Source organism: Anser brachyrhynchus, assembly GCF_964034855.1.
Source record: "Anser brachyrhynchus genome assembly, chromosome: 2".
Taxonomy (NCBI): Eukaryota; Metazoa; Chordata; class Aves; order Anseriformes; family Anatidae; genus Anser; species Anser brachyrhynchus.
Genome location: NC_137695.1, coordinates 149526739 through 149548892, shown reverse-complemented (window position 1 = coordinate 149548892; position 22154 = coordinate 149526739). Strand labels below are relative to the sequence as shown.

The following is a 22154-nucleotide window of genomic DNA, read 5'->3' as shown; positions in this document are numbered from 1 at the left end:
CCTTGACCTGTTCCAGCTAGCACTCATGCAGGCAATGATGGGGCACAGTCTAAGAAAAAGCACTTGACAAGACTAGACCTCAAGATCAGAGAACCATTTCTCGTGTTTTATTTACTTGTAGAGATGGAGTCAGAAGACCAAGAATCAGATCTACTAAAGGACACAATTACCTTAGGCACTAAGGTGAGACTCCCAATACAAAAGCCAAAATTTTGATCAGTGGCATGCTGCACTGAAGGGGGAAGAAAACTGGTTAAAAAATATTTTTTCTTCCCAATTATTTGGTAAAAAAATAGAGCTTTTATATGTACCCATGTGCTGTTGCTCCCAGACTGTGATGTGATGGAGCAAGGAATCAGAGAGTGGTTCAGCATCTGAGCCCACGTTTGCCACAACTGCACAACCTCATTAAAGCATCATAGCACAGATCCTCCAAGGTTGCAAATCCGTACAGCAGGTGAAGGTAGTAAATTTACATCGGTTAACTTCAGCTGAGGCTAAGCCAATCTAAACCAGCACTGAAAATGCAGGACTAAAGGAAGAAAGTTAGACGCAGCCATCTAGGCTGCACTTGAATCTCTCTGTACTTGCAGAAATTTTACATCAGTGTTTCCCTACTGACTTCAATCGACAACTACCAATTTTCTCAAATGAGTGCAGGAAATCAGACTTAATTATTACAATTTATTCCCTTGGCTCTCTACCATTTAGCAGGTATTACATCCTGTAAGGTTGTAGTAGGAACACATGGATGCAGCTAGTGCAGAAAGGGCAATAGGGCAGAAGAATAAGTTTTATGGAAACTGAGTCCTAAGCGATACTTCCCGTCAGTTACAGATACATATTAATGCTTTATTTTATATTAATGCTTTTTTAAAATGCTAATATTAATGTGTTGCTTGATTATGGGAAGATACCAAGACTATGGAACCAAGACGTAAAAGCAATATTGCATGACCAGAAGCCAAATACACAAGTCAGAGCCGTCCTCAGAGGTACAGGGACACATGTTAATCAGTCTCTTAGTATCATACTGACCTCTGAAGGCACATCAAATGGCTCGACTTCCACTTCAGTTGAGTTTGTCTTATCTGAAGGAGAAGCTGACTTTCCATCCTCTCCTGCTTTGTCAGTTTTGTCTTTTCCTTTGGCTGCTTTGGAGTCTTTGTCTTTAGATGGCAATTTGATATCCTTGATAACCCTTGAAAACTTTGACTCACGGGCTCCTCCTGAAAGTATCTCCACAGCAATCTCTATGAAGAGACGTCCCCTGAAGGAGGCCCCTTCTCCAAAACCTTCATTAAGCTCCTGGTGGTCATCCATGAGGCTGTGATTCCTGGCTGAGCCATAGAGATTGATCCAGGCAGGCCCAAAGGTAGGCAAGAACCCTGGAGATAAAGCACATTTAATGGCATTTCCATTTGGCATTAGCGCGCTCTCCTGACAGTCTGCTCAAAGAAAGCTTGCCTCTTGTACACCAAAAGCCAAACCTGGACCCATTTTTATACCAGTGGAGACCAATTCACTATTTTTCAGGGCAATTCTTAGGCACCAAGGAGCCTCTGTCAATATCCAGCCAGGGACTCTGCCAACCTGAAGCTCTTTCTCAGAAGCTATTCATACTACATGTGCTGGGTGCATGGAGCCTATTGCACCTCTTGGAAAAAAACAGAGCTTGCTACTACAGACTGAGGACTGGGACACAGTGGGAGAGGCTTTCTCGCCTTGTCAAGACTGTTCACAAGCCCATGCCACTGCCCACCTTATATGATTTATCTTTTTGTTGTTGTTGTTGAAGGCCTCAGCTACAGATTTAAATTGCGAAGTTTAAGGAGGTACCAGGGGTTTGCTGAGCTGTGATAACTGACCATGTTCCACACTAGGATAACACAGCATAAATAAGGCTATAGAGGTATGCTCAAACATCAGTGAAAAGATTCCAGGTAGTGAACTTCACATACATGAGGGCTTACACACTAGTCTATGTTACCTCCTTGAGCTGTGATGGCACTTTGCTCTTCCTGGATAGGTCAGAAACACAAGCCCATTATGCCTGTAATTTGCACTTTGTGCTTTCATTGGCAGACAGAAACTAGCACAAACTACAAACTTACATCAGTCATTCCTAATGAGCTAGAACAAGTTATTGCCACAGTCACAAAAAAGGCACCAAATTACGTAGCAGCCCCGTAACAAGAAAATCAGTGGCACACCACCATACAACAAGCACAACGAGATGTAACTTCAGATTAAGCAAGAGAATAGCTTTCAGAACCAACAAAAAACTTGGATTTATTTGAGCTCTGGGAATCCCTGAAATGGGATTAATCAATGCCCAGATCTCAAGCAAGTAGATTTTACTGTAGGGACATATTTTGGAAACTGCATTTTTCCTTTTACCTTTGTCACCATCTTGTTCATTTGATATTTTCTTCAAATCGATGAAATGGGTGGCTAAGGCCACGTCATTCATGCTGCCTTCATCCCAGACCTGGATTTTGACTCTTCGGCAGAGTGGAGGGAACATTTCCTTGAAGATAATCTGTTCGTGCCATACAGGATCTGCACAGTTCTTTTGCACTGTTGTCCGACCCTGAAATGAAAGTCCAGCATATTTAACCCTAGAGGGATCAGACTCTGGAGAACAGCAGTGAGTATAGCAGAAATTGCACTCAGCAACATCTCTCCAGTCAATTTTTAAGCACAAATATCCTATCCTGAAAGTTTATCTATAAGATTGTTTATTTTCCCCTCTGTATCTAATAAAAGACCACATTATGGCTTAAGAATTCTCACCTGCATATGGTGGAGCTTGGAATAAAATCTAATTCTTCAGGGCCTTTATGCACAACACATGTCTAGGAAGACAGACTTTGGTGTTTCTGCTACAAACTGCACATCTTCAAATGGCTTTTGAAATACCTTGGTAGTACTAATGCAGTGCAATTTGTCTCGTAAGATGAAATTCATTATAGCTGCCAGGCTGTAGGTACCAATGGAATTACCTTAATCGAGGCAATTTATCTAGTATAAAATATGATTACTGTGGCTCGTGTTCTGGGCACACGCCTGTGTGCTAGGGAGGTAGACTGGAGCTCCTCCTAGCCTGGAGGAGAGGGCAGGACCATAACACAGTCAGTGCAGCTGCGAGCCTTCTACTTTCACGTTTGGTGAAGACAAACAAGTGAAAATGCCCACGAACAATACCTCTAAACCCATATTTTACATGCCAGCCTGCAAACTCGCATGTCACCCATTCTTGTGTCTTCTTCAGATGTCTATTAAGCCTGAAGTTGCTGCACACATTTGACGAAACATTTTAACCCATACTAGTTTCAGATGTAACACTTTGCAATTTGGGTTCACAACAAAAGATGAAATCAGCACCACAGGCATCATTCTCATGCCCAAAACATCTGTAAAGCATGAACTGGAGTTCACTCCACAGCTTCCATGCACACCGAAAGCATTGCTGGTTTAAAACCTTTTCCAGTTAGATTCTTTCCTTGTGAGGTCAATAATGAAGACAAGCTCCCTGACACGGTGCTTCACGGACTTAACAGAGGAACCAAATCCCTGGGCTCTGGTCCTCTTCCACCACCAAGTCAGAAGGCAGCTCTCTGTAGCACCGTTTTAAATATTGCAGGAGCTGCAGGAGTAATGAAGCCAGGCATCGCTGAGAGTCTACTTGAATGCTTCTTCTGTTGCTACCCCCAGAAAACTTGCAAGGTTTTCTGCTGAATTACAGCAGAATAATTCCCCAGTGAATACACATCCCTAAAATCCAGATTGCACCTACCTTACTGATTTCAGTCCTGTTTTCTTTCTTCACTTTAAGGAGACCAGAATATATGACTGACGTAATACTACACTGGGTGATTCACTGTCTTGTAACTGGATGTTTCAGTAACTTCTGCAGAATTCACTTTCCCCTCCTGCTGCACAACTCTAACCTACAGCTGTGAGGCTGATACCAGTTCTTCCACTGGCATTAAGTATTTCCTTCACTTTGTTCCTGCATAATTTAAGAATTTAAAATTTTCCTTCTGATGAAAGAAATATGCCTTCCCTGATTTACATAACAACAATATGAAGGACATCATCTCTATTGCCTGCCTATAACACAGCTAGCAGGAAAGAAGGCCTACATTTGTGATCAAGAGGATCCCAATTACCATTTGACCTGCAAACATGACCACCACATAGGGATCCACAAGGTCCTTACTGTCACCTATGAATGCTTTGGTGACATTGGCCATGATGCTAGAGTTCATCTTCGGAAGCCCTTCTGCTTTGTAAATTCTCACATAAAATCTGGCCCATGGTCTTTCAGATGGAAATCCTTTGGGGATCAAGAGGTTCCTGAAAGCAGAAAGAAGCCAAATCCTTAAAACAGAAAACTCAGACAATGAAGTGATGTTTTTCTCCAAAATTATCATCTCAAGTTAGCTTGTGTTCTGAGTAGGCACAAAAACGGGTACAAATTTGTTTCTGCATCTAAACTAAAATGTTTTCTGGTTACCATGAGAAAGTGGTACAGCATTATTCAGGAAACACTTCTATGTGATAGAGAACTAACTACAAAAGTACGGAAAACATAGTTTGGAGGTGACCTCTGGACATCATCTGGTCCAACCCCCTGCTCAATGCAGGTTCAGCTGGATCAGGTTGTTCAAGACCTTGTCCAGTAAATTCTGAATGTCTCCAAGGATGGAGATTTCCTGCTCTCTCTTTGTCCCTGCTACATTTGATCACCTTTATGGTACAACATTTTTCCTTATATATTCTCTGAAATTCCCTTATTTTAATGTGCATCCAAAGCCTCTCATCCTTCTACTTTGAAAAGAGTCCGGCTCTGTCCTCTTCATTAGACAGTTGAAGACAGCAGTAAGACACTCCTTAATGCATTTCTTAAGGCTCAAGTAACCAACCCACTCCCCCTCTTGTAGGCCATGGGTTCCAGCCCCCTGTCATCTTGGTGGCCCTCCTTGGACTTTGTCCCATATGTCAGTACTGACCAGAAACATTGCTCTTGTAAAATGTGAAGTATGCTGGCAGCTCATTACCAACTTGAATTTCTGTATTTTACGTGGAGAATGCACTTGAGTTTACCTAAGGATATAGAAAACATCTATGTACACACATCTGATAGATGGGAAGGAATAGCATCTCCTCGTGCTTTTTCTTCTTACTTCACTGCTTTTCAGAAATATTTCAGCTGGTTTCAGATCAATGAACCTTCTGTCAGGGATAATCTGGCACTTAGCCACAGGGCATGGTCAAGTCTATCAGCTACAGAGAAGTGACCCTTATGTGCCTTTCAATTTAGATGAGAGGATTATAAAAAAAACTCTCTTTGAGCACATCAGAACAGCCAGGTATACGGTGACTTCTGCTATTAACCCCGCGTTAGCAAGGCCAGGACTGAAAATAGAGCAGAGGACTTTTGTGGTACTTAGTAAAGACGAATGCATTAAAATACAACAAAACAAAACAAAAAATCTATAGCAATACTTTTCAATCTGCTCCTCAGTATCAGCTGTTTTCTGTGTGGCTTGTATTGTGTCGCCTTTGCCAGTCACACTGATGTCACACTTCAGGTATCCCTTGGCTCCCGTCCTAATGTCAGCAGGGTCTGTGAGAAGCGCCCACTTGTCACAAAAATGATGACCTGTAAGATAGACAAACAAACACGCAGCTAGAGGTGGGTGCAAAACATGCAAATATTCATGCAAATTCACCCACAACAGTCCTTGTTTCAGCCGTGCTTGATCAACCCTCCTTATGCAAGGTCCTAAAACTTTACATTAAGTCATTGACCATCACCTTGGGTATGTAAAGGAGTGAGAGGGGGAGACCAGAGTGTGCTAGGATGCTCTGGGGTCCCAGGGCTATGATCAACCCTCAGACACAGCTGTCCCATAAAGCTATGAGTAAGAAATTCAGGGCAAAATTCAGACACTAGAGCAGCCTATGTGACTATTCAGTCAGGCTATTTTTCTTCGTTCATTAATTCAGGAGCCCTGGAGAGAGGATGGCCTGAATGATTCTGCTGTTTTGTCTTTAGATGCCATAGCTGATGCCATAGATGCCATAAATACATCCATTCCTAAAGACTGAGACAAGACCTGGTCCTTGAGTGACTGTGGAGGAAAGAAAGATATGTGTTCTGTGGATGGTTGTAAAAACAGACCAAAAAAAAAGGGGGGGGGGGGGGGAGGGGTGGAGATAGGTAATCTTCTCTTAGCTTCAAATTTCAGAAAGAACTGGACATCTCTGAAGATGGCAGGTCAGGTGGAGCCATGGTCACCTCTTCATCACTTCCTTCATTCTCTCCCCCTTTCTGGTCAGCCTCTATTCTTACCTTGAGCTCTCCTCACAATTTCTTCTATGCTCCCTTCTCTCTCCCTACCTCCACTCATTCTACCCCAACACATGTGGTGGACCTTCAGCTGCTCTGCAACAAGCAGGTGGATTCAGGTTTTGTAAGCATTCAGGTGCCCACTCTGACTCACTAAAGAAAACCTGGCTCCGATAAGTGCATCCACCAATGAGCAGATTGTCAAGATGTTTTCAAGGTTGAACTTTTTTTCCCAAAACTTCAGCTGGTTCTCTGGTACCCATATAGGAAAACAATAAAAAAAATGCTAAATTTATCCCTTGGCATATACCTCAGACACCTTAGTGGAAAAGCAGTGCACCTCCCTCTTCCCTCTTCTCATCTTATTTAACAGACAAAAAAAGACAGAAAATGTACCACTTACCTGGCTGACTATACACTGTCCCCAGATCTACTTTAAAGGAGCCTATCAGCACACTCCCAATCAGTTTATGGTGCATAACCTGTTAGAAAAAGACAGATTAAAGAATGTCATTATCTCTCTTCTCAGCATAAGAAAGAGCAATCCAAAGATCACATTCGGTTCAGAGGTAATAAGCAGTGATGTTCGGCACCACCCAAAGATGGCTGCACATAGCTGCAGATACAGTGAGCATTTGAAATCTCTTCTTCCCCCATGCCTTGTGCCAATTTAGAAACCAATACAGTCACATCCAGGTGGAATCACAGAGGTTCATCCCAGCTCCCAGGATTAAATAGGTCAGGAATCAGATGGATGCATCTTCACAGCAGATGCATTTATATTACTTATCCTGTCAGTTTAAAATAAATCATAATAAATATAAACACATGGGGCACAGCTGGTTCCACATTAGGCTGCAGAAATTGTATCACTTTCTGTGAAAGAGCCGAGTTGCCATATGAACTGAGTACACCCACAGGAGAAAGAATTAAAGTGTTTCTTTGCAACATGTCAATGTGAACAAAACCAAGAGACACAATTCTGCTTCACCCCCCACAATATTAATGAAGTCAGAGAAGTGATATAGATGTAAATGAGATGGCAGGCAGGCCCCAGTGAGTCTGTCTCCTTATCCTTCCTGCCAAGTAATGAACTTAATTTAATTCAATTTAATTCAAATTTAATTAATAATATTCCTTTGTCAGATAATTTCTGAATCTATGTACTTGTGTGTCTGGTTTTCAAATATGTGTGTGTGCTCCATCTTTTAGACAAGGCAGATGCTAGCAACATATTCCAAAGGAAGATTGGCTCTGGAACTGCATTTGTGAAACAATAAGACTCGCATCTTGGTTCTGAATAGTTTTAAAGTTTGAATGAAACCCATTCCTTGCTTGGGAAAAAGTTTCTGAAGGCAGCCTGATTTATCTGGGAAACCTTGGCCGAACTGCAAAACGAAATTAAAACCCTGGGTCCACAGAAGCTAAATCTAAATGTTGGGGCTAAATATCCACACATCTGAGACCATTTTAGGGATGTAGAGGACTTCATACCCTGGCTTTGGACCTGTACATCCTTGACAGAGATACAGGTCTGTTGTAATTTTTCGTTGGATATTTCATGTGACTTCACTTTGTGCGTTATTCTCCACTGTGCTGCTGTGATTTAGGGATCGTACTCACTTATCCTTGGTAAAACCTCACTTCAACATGGAAGGTGTTGAAGTAGGGCAGACAAAGGATCAGTTTTATTGAGCCCTGTGATTAAAGCTTAAAAATTAAGTGGCCTTTGTGTGGAAGAGAAGCCAGAGTGAAGCCACGGCTTCATGCACTGGTGCTGCTTTCTCTCAGTCCCTGCTGACACATCACAGCACTGGAGCCTTACTCTGATGAAGCTGGACTAGGGCACCAATGGGGGAAGAAGCCATGAAAGCTGAAGGGTTTCAAAATGACACTTTTGGAGGAACTACGTGGAAACAGGAACTTGCCCAAATTGACTGTTTCCATCACAGGATGGGTGGAAGGGGGAAGTTGGCTGTAGGCTTTCTGTGGCCAAAAAAAAAAAAAAAAGGAGTTCTTTTATGATGCAGAAATGAGGATATGTGGTAAATTCATATTGTCTTGTCTCACTGCTCTTTTATTTCCTCTCCAGGGCATGACAAGATGTTCAGACAGTGTTAGATGTGTAACCCTCACTACTCTATGCTATAGGAGATTTGCTGTGTGAACTGTGATGTCCTTGGAAATGCCTTCTATTCCTACTGAAACAATGAGGGTTTCCACTCCTTGTAGTACTTGGCACTTTTAACTGCTGAGGAAATAGCCCAGTGCTTCCATTAAGTCCTCTGCATCTTTCCTGGTACTTTTTCAAGCATATTTTTTCTAATGCAGCAAATAAGGTGAACATGAAGTTTATAGTGAATGCCTTCATCTTCTCTGAGAAGGAGCATTGTGCCTAATCTACATGGTACCTCATTAAGGGTTTGTGGCTTTCCAAACTTGATTGACTCTATAGATGACTGAATGTTTTTCTTTGGATTTTCTGAGTGCGGACAAGAATGAGCAGTGTTCACGTAGGGAGCATTTCACTACTGAAGATATAGGCTTAGCATGGAAGGGGCATCTACTACAAGGTTGCTGGAATGCACTGGGAGATATTAACCAAGAAAAATATCTATTCCTTAGCAGGTGCTAAGAACCAGCTAATCTCATTTTCTTTTCAAATGCAGAGTTTTAATGCAGCTAGAATAACTGCTGAACTGATGCGCAATAGCACTAATCTTTTTTGATTTCCTTGAGCTTCCAGATGCAGATGAGTTCATTTTCACAGATTAAATGAATTCAGTGCATGAGTGATTGCTAATAATGGAGGCTGCCAATCTTTGCTTTTCCTCAGGTGAGTTTCATGCTAAGCAAGTGCTGGGAAGATTTCCATACCCCAGGGTTTCCTCCTCTCCCAAAGTGTGTTTCCTCTCTTATTTATTTCTATTCCTCTGATACGTTGCCTTCTCCAAAACTGTATTGCAAGGTAGTGATTTTCTGTTTTCAGCAGCATACATGAGCATTGCACTAGGTTAGTATTTTCTTTTAAAACGTCATTTTTATCTAAAAGGCCTTCTTTAATTTCTTGGTCTTGCACCTTCAGCAGGTGTAAATCAAAATGTTCTCTGAGGCTGACAAAACTATGCAGATTGATACCAGTAAATGCTGGCACATTCTCCCACATACCCCAACACCCTCAGAAAGCTGGCAATTTCCCCTCCTCCACTGGATGTATGGAAGCATTATCTAAAGAATTCCAGGTCCAAAAGACTGGTCATACCTTGGAGAAAAATAACTACACATCCCTAAGCAGCAATAGTTCACGGAAGTTGATCTGTCAGTGTTATCCTGATACTAACCATCTCAGAGGAACGTATGGGGGCCATACATTGTGATGTAAGTCATAACAGTGAGATAGTATCTATTCCCATTCAGAAATGAGCCAGTGTCAGCCTGTAGTAAACTCTGTACTCATGGATACGTGAAGGTCAGGTGTGCAGATACCCTGCAGAAGTACAAATTTCATGTATTTGAGCTGTGGACAGCCCAAGAGCTGCTGCTGAGGATAAGGTACCTGGATATCTTAGTTAGAAACAGCTGTATCTGAGGAACTGAGATAAGCCAGAAGTTTCATTAGCCATTTGATACAAGGTGAAGCTTGAAAACTAAAACGACAAAGACAATGCTGACAACTGTTAACTAAGGTTAAATTTCTCCTTCTACCTCACAGACTGCCAAGACAGCAACACGTGTCCCTGAAAATACACACCTAATCTTCCATTACATCGAGCTTTACATTCCTTCAAATCATTGTCAGCTGCCTTTCTTCCTTTTCCTCTCCCTCTCCTTCCTCCTTCCTACTCTTCATGCTGCCTTCATAGCACTCTTGGTACCTAAAATTATTTCTCCTTTTAATTCCACTAAGAAGAAAGAAACATTTAGAGCCAAAATGACATAAACAACAATGACCTTAACTTACTGTACTGGGCTTTCCTAGGTACTTACAGAGATGTTGATTATTTTGTCAAACAGAAACACCTGTGGTCCAACGAAATCAAACACAAAGTACTGTGGAAAAAAAAAGGACAGCAGATCAGAATTATCCTTGTGATGGTAGCAGCACTGTCAGCAATGTGTCCTGGTGAGAATCGTGAGAATCTGGGGGTGTGGGGAGGTGGTGGTGGGCACAGCAAAGCCCTTCCTCTGCTCCCTGGATCACCATTTCTGTAACCCAGACCCATTTGCCCTCTCTCCAGTTGGCCCTCTCTCCTTGCATGGCTGCATAGCACGGCCCATGGCACTCTGCATCAGAGGTTATTGTCAAAAGGGACAAGAAGCATGAGGAAACCCAAAGGAGTATTTGTTCTGGGAGTTGTTTTCATGTGATTTGTCACCAGCTGGGAAAAACATACATCAAGGAAGGGTTAAAGCAGGGAAATGGTAGACAAGGGAGGATGGGGTAGTTTAGACAAATCTCCCAAATGGATCATATGGAAAAATGATGAGGCAGCAGTAGTGGGGTGAGGCAGGATGTGATAGGGAGATCAGGATGGACAGAGCTTCAGAAGAGAAAGAGCAAAGAGAGCCAAACTCAAGAGAGCCACTGCCAGTGCTTTTCCAAGCTTGAAACTCAAACAGCTCCTGGGCAGACATCCCTACACAAACAGGCAGATGCTACCAACTTTGCCCATCCCTGTTCAAGCTACCAGCCAGTGAAGAACACCCAGAACAACTGAAGAAAGTGCCTTCCCCAGGAGAGAGCACCAACCTCATTGTAGAAGGGGGCATTCGTGCCTTCCTTCACTGTTGTTTGCTTCTTCTCATCACCAATCTCGATGATCACCACCGGGTCAATGTTCTCACCCACCAGCTGCCTGGCCTCGATGATGGTGATGGCAATCTGCAGGGTGAAGGACACCATGTACTCTCCCAGGCTCACCTCCAGCCCACCCTGGGATTTCACAGGCACGTAAGGGCTGTCACCCCCTGCTCACCTGGTAGTTCTGGGATTTCATCTCCTCTTCATGAATCCTGGGCACCAGCTTTGCCCTGTGTCAATCACAAAATAGTTCATTAGGCATCTCTAGGCAAGACTACTACTTGGACATGTTTTGGAAAGACTGTCACTAAGCTAGCATTGTTTGTGGCAGGTGGCTTTGTCACGAGCTGTTAGGCTTGCTTTCCCCAGCAGTCACTCAAACACCATCAGAGGGACATGCGTGGTAGACAGGAGTAGCCCAAGGGCTCAGACCTGTGATCAGATGAGGGCTGCGTAGCGAGGTGAACCACAGTAGCTCTCCTTGGGCAAAGCCCATGCACACAGAAAGCAAAATACCTCCCTCCTCTTCTGTTGGAATTTGGCTACAAGCACTGGTCTGCTTGTATCTCTCAGGAGCTCAGAGCACACTCAAGGACAGTCACTCAGCTTTGTAACTGGCAATTTTGGTAAGTGCCACAGTTTGTACCTGAGCAATTCCACCTCCCATGCAGAACGGTGCCCAGTTATTCTTTTACCTTTTCCTATTGCTTCTCACGAAGCGTGAAGAGGATGGCAGGTTTTCATATATGGCAGAATTCAGTGTAATCATTCCTTGGGTACTATAGAATTTCATACCTGGATATGTATGGCATGGCTCTGTCTGTCATGTATTTGCCAATAGGGAAATGCTTTGCATCTGCACAGCCCAGAGCAGCTACCTGCCATGCATGGGAATGATTTCACCCATTGATCCTGTCAAACCTGACTCCGTTCCTCCCCCATATGAAAAAACAACTACACAAACACTTGGTTATAGAAGTTGCTGTCCCCTTTGGCTCATTTTCATTAGCAGCAGAGTTCAGGCCCTCTCGGCACCAATTTCAATCTCTCTCTGCACTGGATAGCACCTGGTGACAATCTGTCTTGAGCTGATAATATTTTGCCAAGAAGTACATCCCACTCTGTCATGTGGAAGGAGTGAAGGGATCACTGCTGTCAGCAGATGGATTTTCTGTCAGCAGGTGTATTGCTGTATGGCAATGCCATTCCCAAGAAGGATGGAAAAAGTATTTTGGGGGATGTTAGATAAGATATGCCAAGGACAACCTTTTCCTCTTTGGGCTTAAGGATGCAAAAACACTGGACAATGCATTGCTGTTCATCAGGTCTTCCTCTTCCTCTTCTTGTCTTCCAAGAGTGTCATAGTGAAGATTCTCACTTCCATCATGATCACCTGGTGAGTAAAATAAGAAATCTTTATGCCTCTGATATTTGTGAGAAAAAGATAACTTGGAGCAGTTAGCAGCAATGAATTCATCAACATGAGCTGACTATTTTGTTTATTTATGTATCATAATTAAAGATCACAATTAGGACTTGTATGGAGCAGCACGGATGAGCAGCAGCTCCCCTTCTGTGCAAAACCATATACTGCATGTAAATGCCCCTCTCTTCACCCCATGTGCATTCAGGCACATATGCGCCAGTGGCATCTGATTGCCTTATCTCTCATCTGCTAGAAAGATGGTGGGACAGACTGTGAGTTTTTTTGCATGTATTTGCAGGAGCGAGTCTGCCATTCATGGTTTGTTTTAATAGTGTGGCACCCTCCGGTTCCTTCCAAGTGACTGAAGTGGAGCCTAAATTTGAAATCATTTCTCAAAATTTCAAATCACTTCCACAATGCAGAGATGATGAACTGGAGATCAAGAACAGAAAAAGAGAGTTGAAGAACACGATTCATGGGATCTCTTGTAGACAGCTATGCTCAGATGAGACAAATTGCTTCCAGTAGTGTCTATTTTAGTTCCTCACCAAAGAGAGTCTCAGCCAGTAGCTCAGAGGTACACATCTACATTTGGACAGAGAAGCCCTTCCCACACTGCTCTGCTTTGTCCTCCTAGTCCAAGGGAAGCACTACCAGCATCTCTGCCCCTTGTTGAGTGTGTTTATGTTCAACACCTGCCTTGGGAAGGGACTTCTGTGTTTTGGGTGAAAGTTTAGAAATTGGTTGCCTGCAATTGATTCTGATACATACATATAAGCACGAAATGTTCATTGACTCTGGACTTGAGCTATTTCTGGTCTAGAAGCTGCCAAGTGGCACCCACAAAACTATTGATGAGTTGCTCAGCGACACTCGGTGGCTTACATGACTTTATGGAGACAGCTCTACATCAAATGAAAGAAAATACATTCAAGTGTATTTTTTGCAAGCGCTCTATGGCACTGTGTTCCAACTACAAAACTAGACAAAGGGTTTTAATAGTGCTTCCCTGTCTCTTTGCAACGGTATGGTTCCTCGAGGAGTACTTAGAAACTGCTGATGGTAGCAAAGGACCATCCACCATACAGTAAATCTTACTTGGATTTCTAATTTTAGCACTCATCAGGTTTGAATGCAGCTTTGGCAGCTGGATTCCACAAGCCCCTACTCCAAGCAAACCACCAGACAGGTACAGACAGATGGGACTTTTGCTATTACTGCAAAGCATAACTGCATGAGCCAGCTCCAGCCTGGGTGCCCTACTGCCCTGTTAGGGCAGCTCTGTGTTCGAGCTGACATACTTTTTAATGAAGGTTCCTCCACTGTAAGTCTCATATAACATACATGCTCTCTGTCTGCCCCTCTGGCTCTTGTCTGATGTCCCCAGAACACAGGGAGGGGGAATTGCCTCTGTGTAGACATGGTTTGCTTTGCACCCGTTGAGGGAAAGGTGTCTATTAACAGTTTTGCACCTGTAGCACTAAGCTCCCATGACAACCCCCATATCCTATTTACTCTAGAGCATGCTGTTTGATTATGGGCTTGTAGTACTCTGTACTGTTTGCTATGTAAGCTAAAACAGATAAAACTTTCCTCTCCTCAGCTGGGAACAGGCATGTGCCAGTGTGACGTCCTGCCTAGACCACCCTTTACAAGGTTTTTACATGTTGTTTCTGTTGTGATGTAAACTCTTTGCAATGCTTCTTTTGTTTTACAGATCCATTCTCCTGACATTTTAATATCTGAATCAATATCCTTTTTTACTCAATAACCATGTGTATGCTGCACATAACTGATCATCAGGAATTATTCCCTCATGTGGATCCATCAAATGGTTCAAAGAGTGACCAAACTTCCTTACTGCACACTTCCTTTGGGTCTCCTAAACCCAAATCCCCAGTCAACCAAGAGAGAGCAGGTAATTTCTGTATCTTTACAAGTTCAGACCCCTCAGCAAGAAGGCATTAATGAAATGTGTGAAGATCACAGAATCATAGAATATCCACGTTGGAAGGGATCCACAAGGATCATTGAATCCAAATCCTGGGTCCCCAAAGGACCACCCAATAAATAAGTAAATAAATAAATAGGACCATGTGTCTGAGAGCATTGTCCAAACGCTTATTGAACTCCAGCAGCTCAGTGCCACGACCACTGCCCTGGGGAGCCTGTCCCAGTGCCCGACCACCCTCTGGGTGCAGAACCTTTCCTTAACCCCCAGCCTGACCCTCCCCTGTCCCAGCTCCATGCCGTTCCCTCGGGTCCTGTCGCTGTCCCCAGAGAGCAGAGCTCAGCGCCTGCCCCTCCGCTCCCCTCGTGAGGGAGCTGCAGGCCGCCATGAGGCCTCCCCTCAGCCTGCTCTGCTCTGGGCTGAGCAAACCAAGGGACCTCTGCCGCTCCTTTTAAGTCTTTCCCTCTAGGCCTTTCACCATCCTTGTATCCCCACTTTGGACTTTCTCTAACAGCTTTATGACTTTCTTATACTGTAGTGCCCCAAACTGCACACAGTGCTCGAGGTGAGGCCGCACAGCGCAGAGCAGTGCAGGACAATCACTTCCCTCGACCGACTAGCGATGCCGTGCTTGATGCACCCCAGGGTACGGTTGGCCCTCCTGGCTGCCAGGGCACACTGCTGGCTCATATTCAGCTTGCTGTTGACCAAACCCCCCAGATCCCTCTCTGGGGCTGCTCTCCAGCATCTCATCCCCCAGTCTGTACATACAGCCAGGTTTGCCCCTTCCCAGGTGCAGAATCTGACACTTGCTCTTGTTAAACTTCATATTGTTGGTGATTGCCCTGCTCTCTGATTTGTCCAGATCTCTCTGCAAGGCCTCACCACCCTCGACGGAGTCAACAGCTGCAAGCATAAGATGCAGCATAAGGACTCCAATCCATGCAAAGACTCAAAGGCAGTATTTGAAAAATCAGTTACAGAGAACTGAATGCTTACATGGAAAACAGAACAAAATTATAGCGTAGTATTTCTTGTAGAGCATGAAATATTTATAAAGCATAAGATAAATAAAGATAAATAAGATAAATAAACTCAAACATAACTGTAATTACTAAGAAGCTCAATAGTGTTTGGTTTTCTCTTTCTCTAAAAGCCAAGATCCCTTGCTGTAAGGACCAGAGGAAAATCTTTTTGTTTAAGGTAGTGCCCTTTAGCTAAACAGTGTTTATGACACAAAATAAGTATTCCTGTTTCTACCCAGCAGTGAGTCAAGATATACATGGCTGGTTTATTGCAGCAGTGTAATTCACAGGCTGCACTAAACCCTTAGGAGTCCATGTTTTAAAGATCCCATTAAATTTCAAGCATGAGACTGCAAAAAAGCACAAAAAAGCAAACAATTTGTTGTGGCTGAAATATGAGTTTTGGTGAAGGTGAATGGGAGGTCTGTGGGGATAGGAGGAAAATGGCAGTGGTAGGGTGTTCTAGAGAATGTCTCCTTAGCTTGAGAACCAACAGAGTGTTAGGGGGTAAGAAATAAAAGACTCTGCATGTCTTACAGATGTACCTACATCTGTTAAAATTAAAAAAAAACCACTCTGCCATACATTTAAGAGGAGAACTGTTACTAGATAAAGCTCCCAGCTTTATTTAGCCAGCCTATCCAGCCATAACAGACTACTAAAGTTATGTTCTGCAGTTTTTAGAACAAGCATATCTTCTGAAAGAATTATACAATGATGTATCTATCTCTAGACTATAAATATAAAAATAATAATAAATTAAAAAAAAAAACTTTTAAAAACATGCCATCTGTCTATGGAAAGAATCAGGCTAACATTTTTGTTTTACTCTATCAGATACAGCAGTCTGAACTTGCAGGATCTGAAGGTGGATTTAACAGAACAGTTAATATAAAAAGAATAATCTCTCTGTTTACTTAAGAGCTATAAGGAGTTTACTGCCCATTTTATCAATATTAAGACACAATTCAAATGAGTTCACATGAAATTAGGTATAGTATAATCCCCAACTTGCTCTCGTTAGTTGCAGTATTTATTTACAGGGCCTTACCTAGTGCATCTTTGTTTGCAATAGTCAACCCTTTCTCGCCTTTTTTCTTCTTCTTCAGCTTCATGCCAGCAAACAGCCCCTTTCTGAAAAATTAAGGAAAAGCAATCATTGTAATAGCTTCCAGCCCTTCTCTGTGCTGGACTCTGGTTTAAAGACCTGTTGAGAGAGAGATCTGATTTCCATGTGAGATCATTATATTATGATTTCCCTTCTATTGAAAGAATACAGGGAAATGATCTGGATTCTTACTTCATCTAATTTTGTTTATTTTTAAAATTTGGCAGTGTACAGACAAACATGACGAGAGCAGAGCCAGAGCTTCATTTCAAACCAAGACAGCAGGAAGAGTTAAAAAAGGAAATCCAAGTTTCCAGTTCTACTGATTTCTCCACACATAATTCTTATGCCTGTGATGAGACCAGAGATAAAAACTTCTGACAAATTATAGGCTCCAGGTCAAAAGCAGTTTTGCAGTGAATAAGGTAAACATAAAAGCATTTGTTTAAACTTTATTGGTAAGGATGTGCACTGTGCTGGTGGCACATCCACCACAGCTTTTGCCATTTATTTATTTAGTTCTCACTCCCTTCCAGCAGCAAAGCCACAAGCAGAGCTGGACAAGAGTTTCTCCCCAAGCTGTGTTGCAGGGGTGCTTCAGACCAGCATCTACCCCAGCTACCACTGCATGTGGCTTTTCTGCTCCCACTCCTTCTTATTCTGAACTAGGGGATTAATCTGGTTTAAAACTAAGCCTACTAGAGCTCAGTGGGGTTTTAGGCACATCATTTCTCAGACCATGCCTGGTTAAAGTCACTCTGTGGCCCCAGTAAGGCTTTCTTCCTTGCATTCATTCTGTTTTAGCCACAGCCCCTTGCCAGGAGCCTACCACCGTCATTCAGGAGCAGCAAGTGTTCATGGGGTGAGGTCCGGCATGGCCCTGGGCTGGCTGCCATCACGTATAAGACATGACAAGACACTCATCGGGGACCTACACAGTCCTGCTTCCTGAGAAACCAATGGCAAAATGCCCTGCAGCAGCAGGCAGTTCAATGCTGAGATAAGCTAAAACATCTCTCCCAGTGACAGCACAGAGCCAGACTGGCTATTCAGAGCTTTGTGCTGTTTTGCCTTTTCCTATTTTAATCTCCCATTGGTCCTTCAGCTCTTTTGTGAGTAGAGAGAAAGAGCAGTTGTATTTTGTAGAGTTGGTTTTACAGAGAGGGGGAAAAGGAAACATCTCTATAAAAGTCATACAGTATTTTGCCCTCAACGGAGAGTCTTCTTTTTCTTTTCATAGCCCATCCAAAGAAGGCAAGAGAAGAGCCATGAGTCCCTCCTTCTTGGCTGCCAGCCAGCATCATCCCACCAAACCCTCTTTCTTTGCCCTCTGATGGGGTCCAGCAGCAGCAGTCCTGGAATAGGACACTGCTGCTGTTCTGACATTTCACAAGTGCAGAACAAAAGTATGACTACAAGAGTAATAAATTTATCAGTCTTCAGTTCAGACATGACCTGCTGCTCCAAACTCTGCTCCTCCATGTCCCAGAACCAAGGCAGGAGTTGATGCCCTGCAAGGAAAAGCCATTGGGGGGAAGATGGGACTTCTCCCCGCTGTCCCTGAGGAGGGCTCAGCACAGCATCTCTTCTCAGCAACAAGGAAGAGAAACACCATCTTTGCATTAAGGCTGCACCCAGATTTCCCCTTTCAACTCAAGATTTTGAACAGAGGTTGGCGAGCAGCTGCTGTCCTGCGATTGCATCCCTGAGAGATTAAAGTGGGGAAATTTAGCACAGCTGTACTTTGGGAAAGGACTGGCTGGTTTTTGTTTATCTTCATAGTTTTCTTATCTCTTCTTCCTTTAACAAAGTGTGATTTAAGCTGCATGATTCATTATTTGAGAGGAGACTGGGGAGTGGAAATCGAATCACTGAGCACTGGAGTGTGTAGTTTAATTTTTCCAGGTTTCTGAAGGATTGAACCAGTGGTTAATAATGATCCTTAAAGTCTGCATGTGTCATCTCTTGCTGCCAAAGTAGGTTTGGTAAACAGTTACAATAACATAGGAGACATACACAGAAGTTCCTCCTTAATGATAAACTGGGCAGCACTTGGAACAAGGGTGGGCATTAATGGTCTCTTGGCTTTGAATGCCTGAACTAAGACAAAAAAAAAAAAAAAAAAAAAAAAAAGAAAAAAATGGAGAAAAAAATAGTAGAGAAACTATTCTGGAAAATATTTTCATTAGATAAAAACTCATGGACTTATTTTGAATTAACCAGACCACCCTGACTTATACTCAGAAACCCAAAGTCATTGCTCAGGATTCATTTTGCTTTACTTCATGGTGAAAAATTCACATTGTTGCAGATATTGCCTGATTGTTGTCAGCATAGTTCAAATTTCACATTCTGTATACACAGCGGTGAAATAAATGGTTCTGTTTGCAGGCAATTTGGTCCTCTTCAATTTGAAATGTCACAAAAACGTACATCAGCATAGCCGAAACATTTCATTTTGAAATGTTGAAATTACATACTTTTATATTTTGAAAACAGACTTCTTTACAACTTATTTTTAAAGCTGAGACATTCACTGAAACCCACACAAATTTGTGAGCAGTGGTGGATTTCAACCCACCTAGAACTTCCCTTGTATTAGGGTACTGCTCTCTATCATTTTCCCAATTGTTGGTAGCATTAATTCAAGAGGTCTCTGTGGGCAGGATTTAATACTATGGTTTTTCCAAGGAAACAAATATACCCCGCATTTCAGAGGGGGAAACAATCTGTAGTGCTTGAGAATGTTGTGCTAGTAACTCCAGTAACAAAAAATACAGGTGGGGAAAGTGAAAACACAAAACATTTAGGATAATGGCAATATTTTTTCAGGATTTCCGTTGGCCACAAGCATGCAGTGGTAAATAGTCAGCACATTTTTCCCCTTTGTCATCAGAGAAATTGTTCGCCTGTATTGGTGTAGCAATAAAAATAAGTTTTCTGGGAAAGTGCACGGTCCAGCTAGCCAATCAAGCACGCATCCACTGAGTAAACCTGATAGCAATCAATGCTCAAACACCTGAAATCAGCTGCAAACTCAAGGTGCATTTACTTGTGAAGGAAAAGTTACTGCAAACCAGAAAGGGAAGCTGATATTTAAAATTCATATTCAGAGCAAGCACGTTAAGCTTACTGGCCGGGCCCAAGAGGAACATCAGCAATTCTGAGCCCAATCACAGAAAATTCACAACTTCCATGTCCCAAACAATGCCAAAACCCAACCAGTATTGGTGGAATTGTAGTGGGTTTACGTGGCAAGGTTTTGGTAGCAGGGGGCCATAGGGGTGGTTTCTGTGAGAAGGATCTCGAAGCTGCCCCATGTTAGGTAAGGGCCCCACTGCTGACCAGAGCCGAGCCAATAAGCGATGTTGTTTTGCGCCTCTGTGAGAGCATATTTAAGACAGGGGAAAAAAAAATGCTACGCCACACACAGCAGCTGGGAGAGCGAGAGGAGTGAGGAACAGCCTTGCAGGCGCCAAGGTCAGTGAAGAAGGAGGGGGAGAGGTGCTCCAGGCGCCGGAGCAGAAGTCCCCTGCGGCCTGTGGTGAGGACCATGGTGGAGCAGGCTGTCCCCCTGCAGCCCGTGGAGTACCACGGTGGAGCAGGGTTCCACCCTGCAGCCTGTGGAGGAGACCACGGTGGAGCAGGTGGACCTGCACCGACGGAGGCTGCGGCCTGTGGAAGACCCCTGCCGGAGCAGATTCCGGGCCGGAGCTGCAGCCCGTGGAGAGGAGCCCACGCAGGAGCAGGGGGCCTGGGGGGAGCTGCTGCCCGTGGGGGATCCAGGTTGGAGCAGTTCGCTCCTGAGGGATGGACCCCGTGGTACGGACCCATATCTGGAGCAGTTCTTGAAGAGCTGCTGCCTGTGGGCAGCCCACACCGAATCAGTTCAGCAAGGACTGCATCCCGTGGGAGGGACCCCGCAGCACAGGGGACGAGAGTGACCAAGAAGGAGCGGTGGTGAAGAAGCGCTATAGACTGAGCATAACCCCCAATCCTCCGCTCCCCTGCACCGCTCGGGGGAAGGAGGTGGAAAAGGGTGGATGGGGGGGAAGGTGCTTTTGATTTTTTTCCTTTGTTTCTCGTTTCTCTAGCTTGTTAGTAATAGGCAATAAATCTTACTATCTCCCTATGCTGAGTCTGTTTTGCCCGTCACAATAATTACTGCGCGATCTCCTCGTCCTTATCTCAACCCTTGAGCCCCTTTCATCATATTTTCTCCCCATTCCTCTTTCAGGAGGGGGAGTGAGAGAGCGGTTGTGGTGGAGCTTGGCCGCCCACCCGAGTAAAAACACCACAGGAATACATTTAGAAAGTTGTTTTGTTTTGTTTTGTTTTAATGACCCAAGGAAAGCAGGAGTTAGAGGGCAACTGTAGGCAATGTCCATTAATAAAGCCTGATGTGGAAACTGGGACATCTATGATTTTTATTTTTATGTAACACCAAGACAGACTAAAGACAGTATGATTATGGAATCATAGAATCATTTAGGTTGGAAAAGACCTTCAAGATCATCAAGTCCAACTGCAAACCTCACCTACTGCTACACCATGTCCCTTAGTCTCAAAGAGCAACAGAAGGAGCCAAGCTTGAGAAAAGATGGAAATTGGAAAATGGAAAGATTTGTCTTTGAAGCAAAAAAGATTTCAGTCCCAGTGTGGCCCCACTGGTTACCTTGTCCAAAAGCAACTGGGGCCATGCAGAGAAACATCCTTCAAAAATATCAGAGAGGCAGCCAGCACAAGGCCTTTGCAGGGCTCAGCTATGGGGAAGGAGGAGAGCACAGGGCCATTTCCCAAGATGGCAGGGTAGCATTCATTACACATGGCATTTGCCAGAGAATCCCCTCTGTAAAGGTCTAAGCCAAATAAATGAAACTGTAAAGAAATTGAAGGTATAAATCCCTCAAAATAAAGAGACTCCATCATTTTAATATACAAATTGTTCATCATCCAGTGATAGTGTACAAGCTCCAAAGCTTGTGCACATGGGTTGCATCCATGCTGTTTAACAAAACCATTTAGGCTCCTTAAATATATTCTGTGATTACTCTCTTTAGATGATTTGTTCTTCTGGAAAGAAAAAAAAGTTAGCTGTCCTCAAATTTCCACAAAAAGTAATGCTGTTTAACTCAACTTCAAGCCACAAATCTAATCTGCTGCTGAAAAATGGAAAATTACTCCTTCCCCTCTCCCCAAGATTGTGGAAACCTTCACAGGAAAATATTGCCAAGAAGGGAAAGTTCCAGGCTTCCATGCAGTTTCACCATTATGTTGCCAGGTATGTTGAACAGGTATGGCACTGCAAGAATCTGGCAGATCAGGAGGTATTTGGAATGCGGATTGAGGTGCAGGAAAAGTCTTTCATCTATCTTTGACCTGTGGTGAGGCTGGTAGTAGTATTCATGAACTTCGGTGGAGATTCAGTCCCCATATACTACATGATGGATGGTTGGACCGGATGATCTTCGAGGTCTTTTCC

General features: G+C 43.5%; 1 protein-coding gene across 7 annotated transcripts in view; it reads right to left on the bottom strand.

The window, feature by feature from the left end:
* FER1L6 (fer-1 like family member 6) overlaps nt 1–22154 on the bottom strand; it is a 107236-nt gene that overhangs the window by 48696 nt on the left and 36386 nt on the right. For 6 of the 7 annotated variants that reach the window (XM_080582048.1, XM_080582051.1, XM_080582049.1 and 3 more), the window contains 10 exons: nt 16616–16698; nt 12429–12555; nt 11338–11392; nt 11112–11243; nt 10349–10411; nt 6765–6843; nt 5515–5671; nt 4176–4362; nt 2401–2593; nt 1039–1388 (listed from right to left, as the gene is read on the bottom strand). In XM_080582048.1, coding sequence (XP_080438174.1) covers nt 1039–1388; nt 2401–2593; nt 4176–4362; nt 5515–5671; nt 6765–6843; nt 10349–10411; nt 11112–11243; nt 11338–11392; nt 12429–12555; nt 16616–16698 — 1426 coding nt within the window. Of the gene's footprint in view, nt 1–1038; nt 1389–2400; nt 2594–3799; nt 4116–4175; nt 4363–5514; nt 5672–6764; nt 6844–10348; nt 10412–11111; nt 11244–11337; nt 11393–12428; nt 12556–16615; nt 16699–22154 lie in introns of those variants that run through there. The other variant, XM_080582053.1, reaches the window with a different exon arrangement.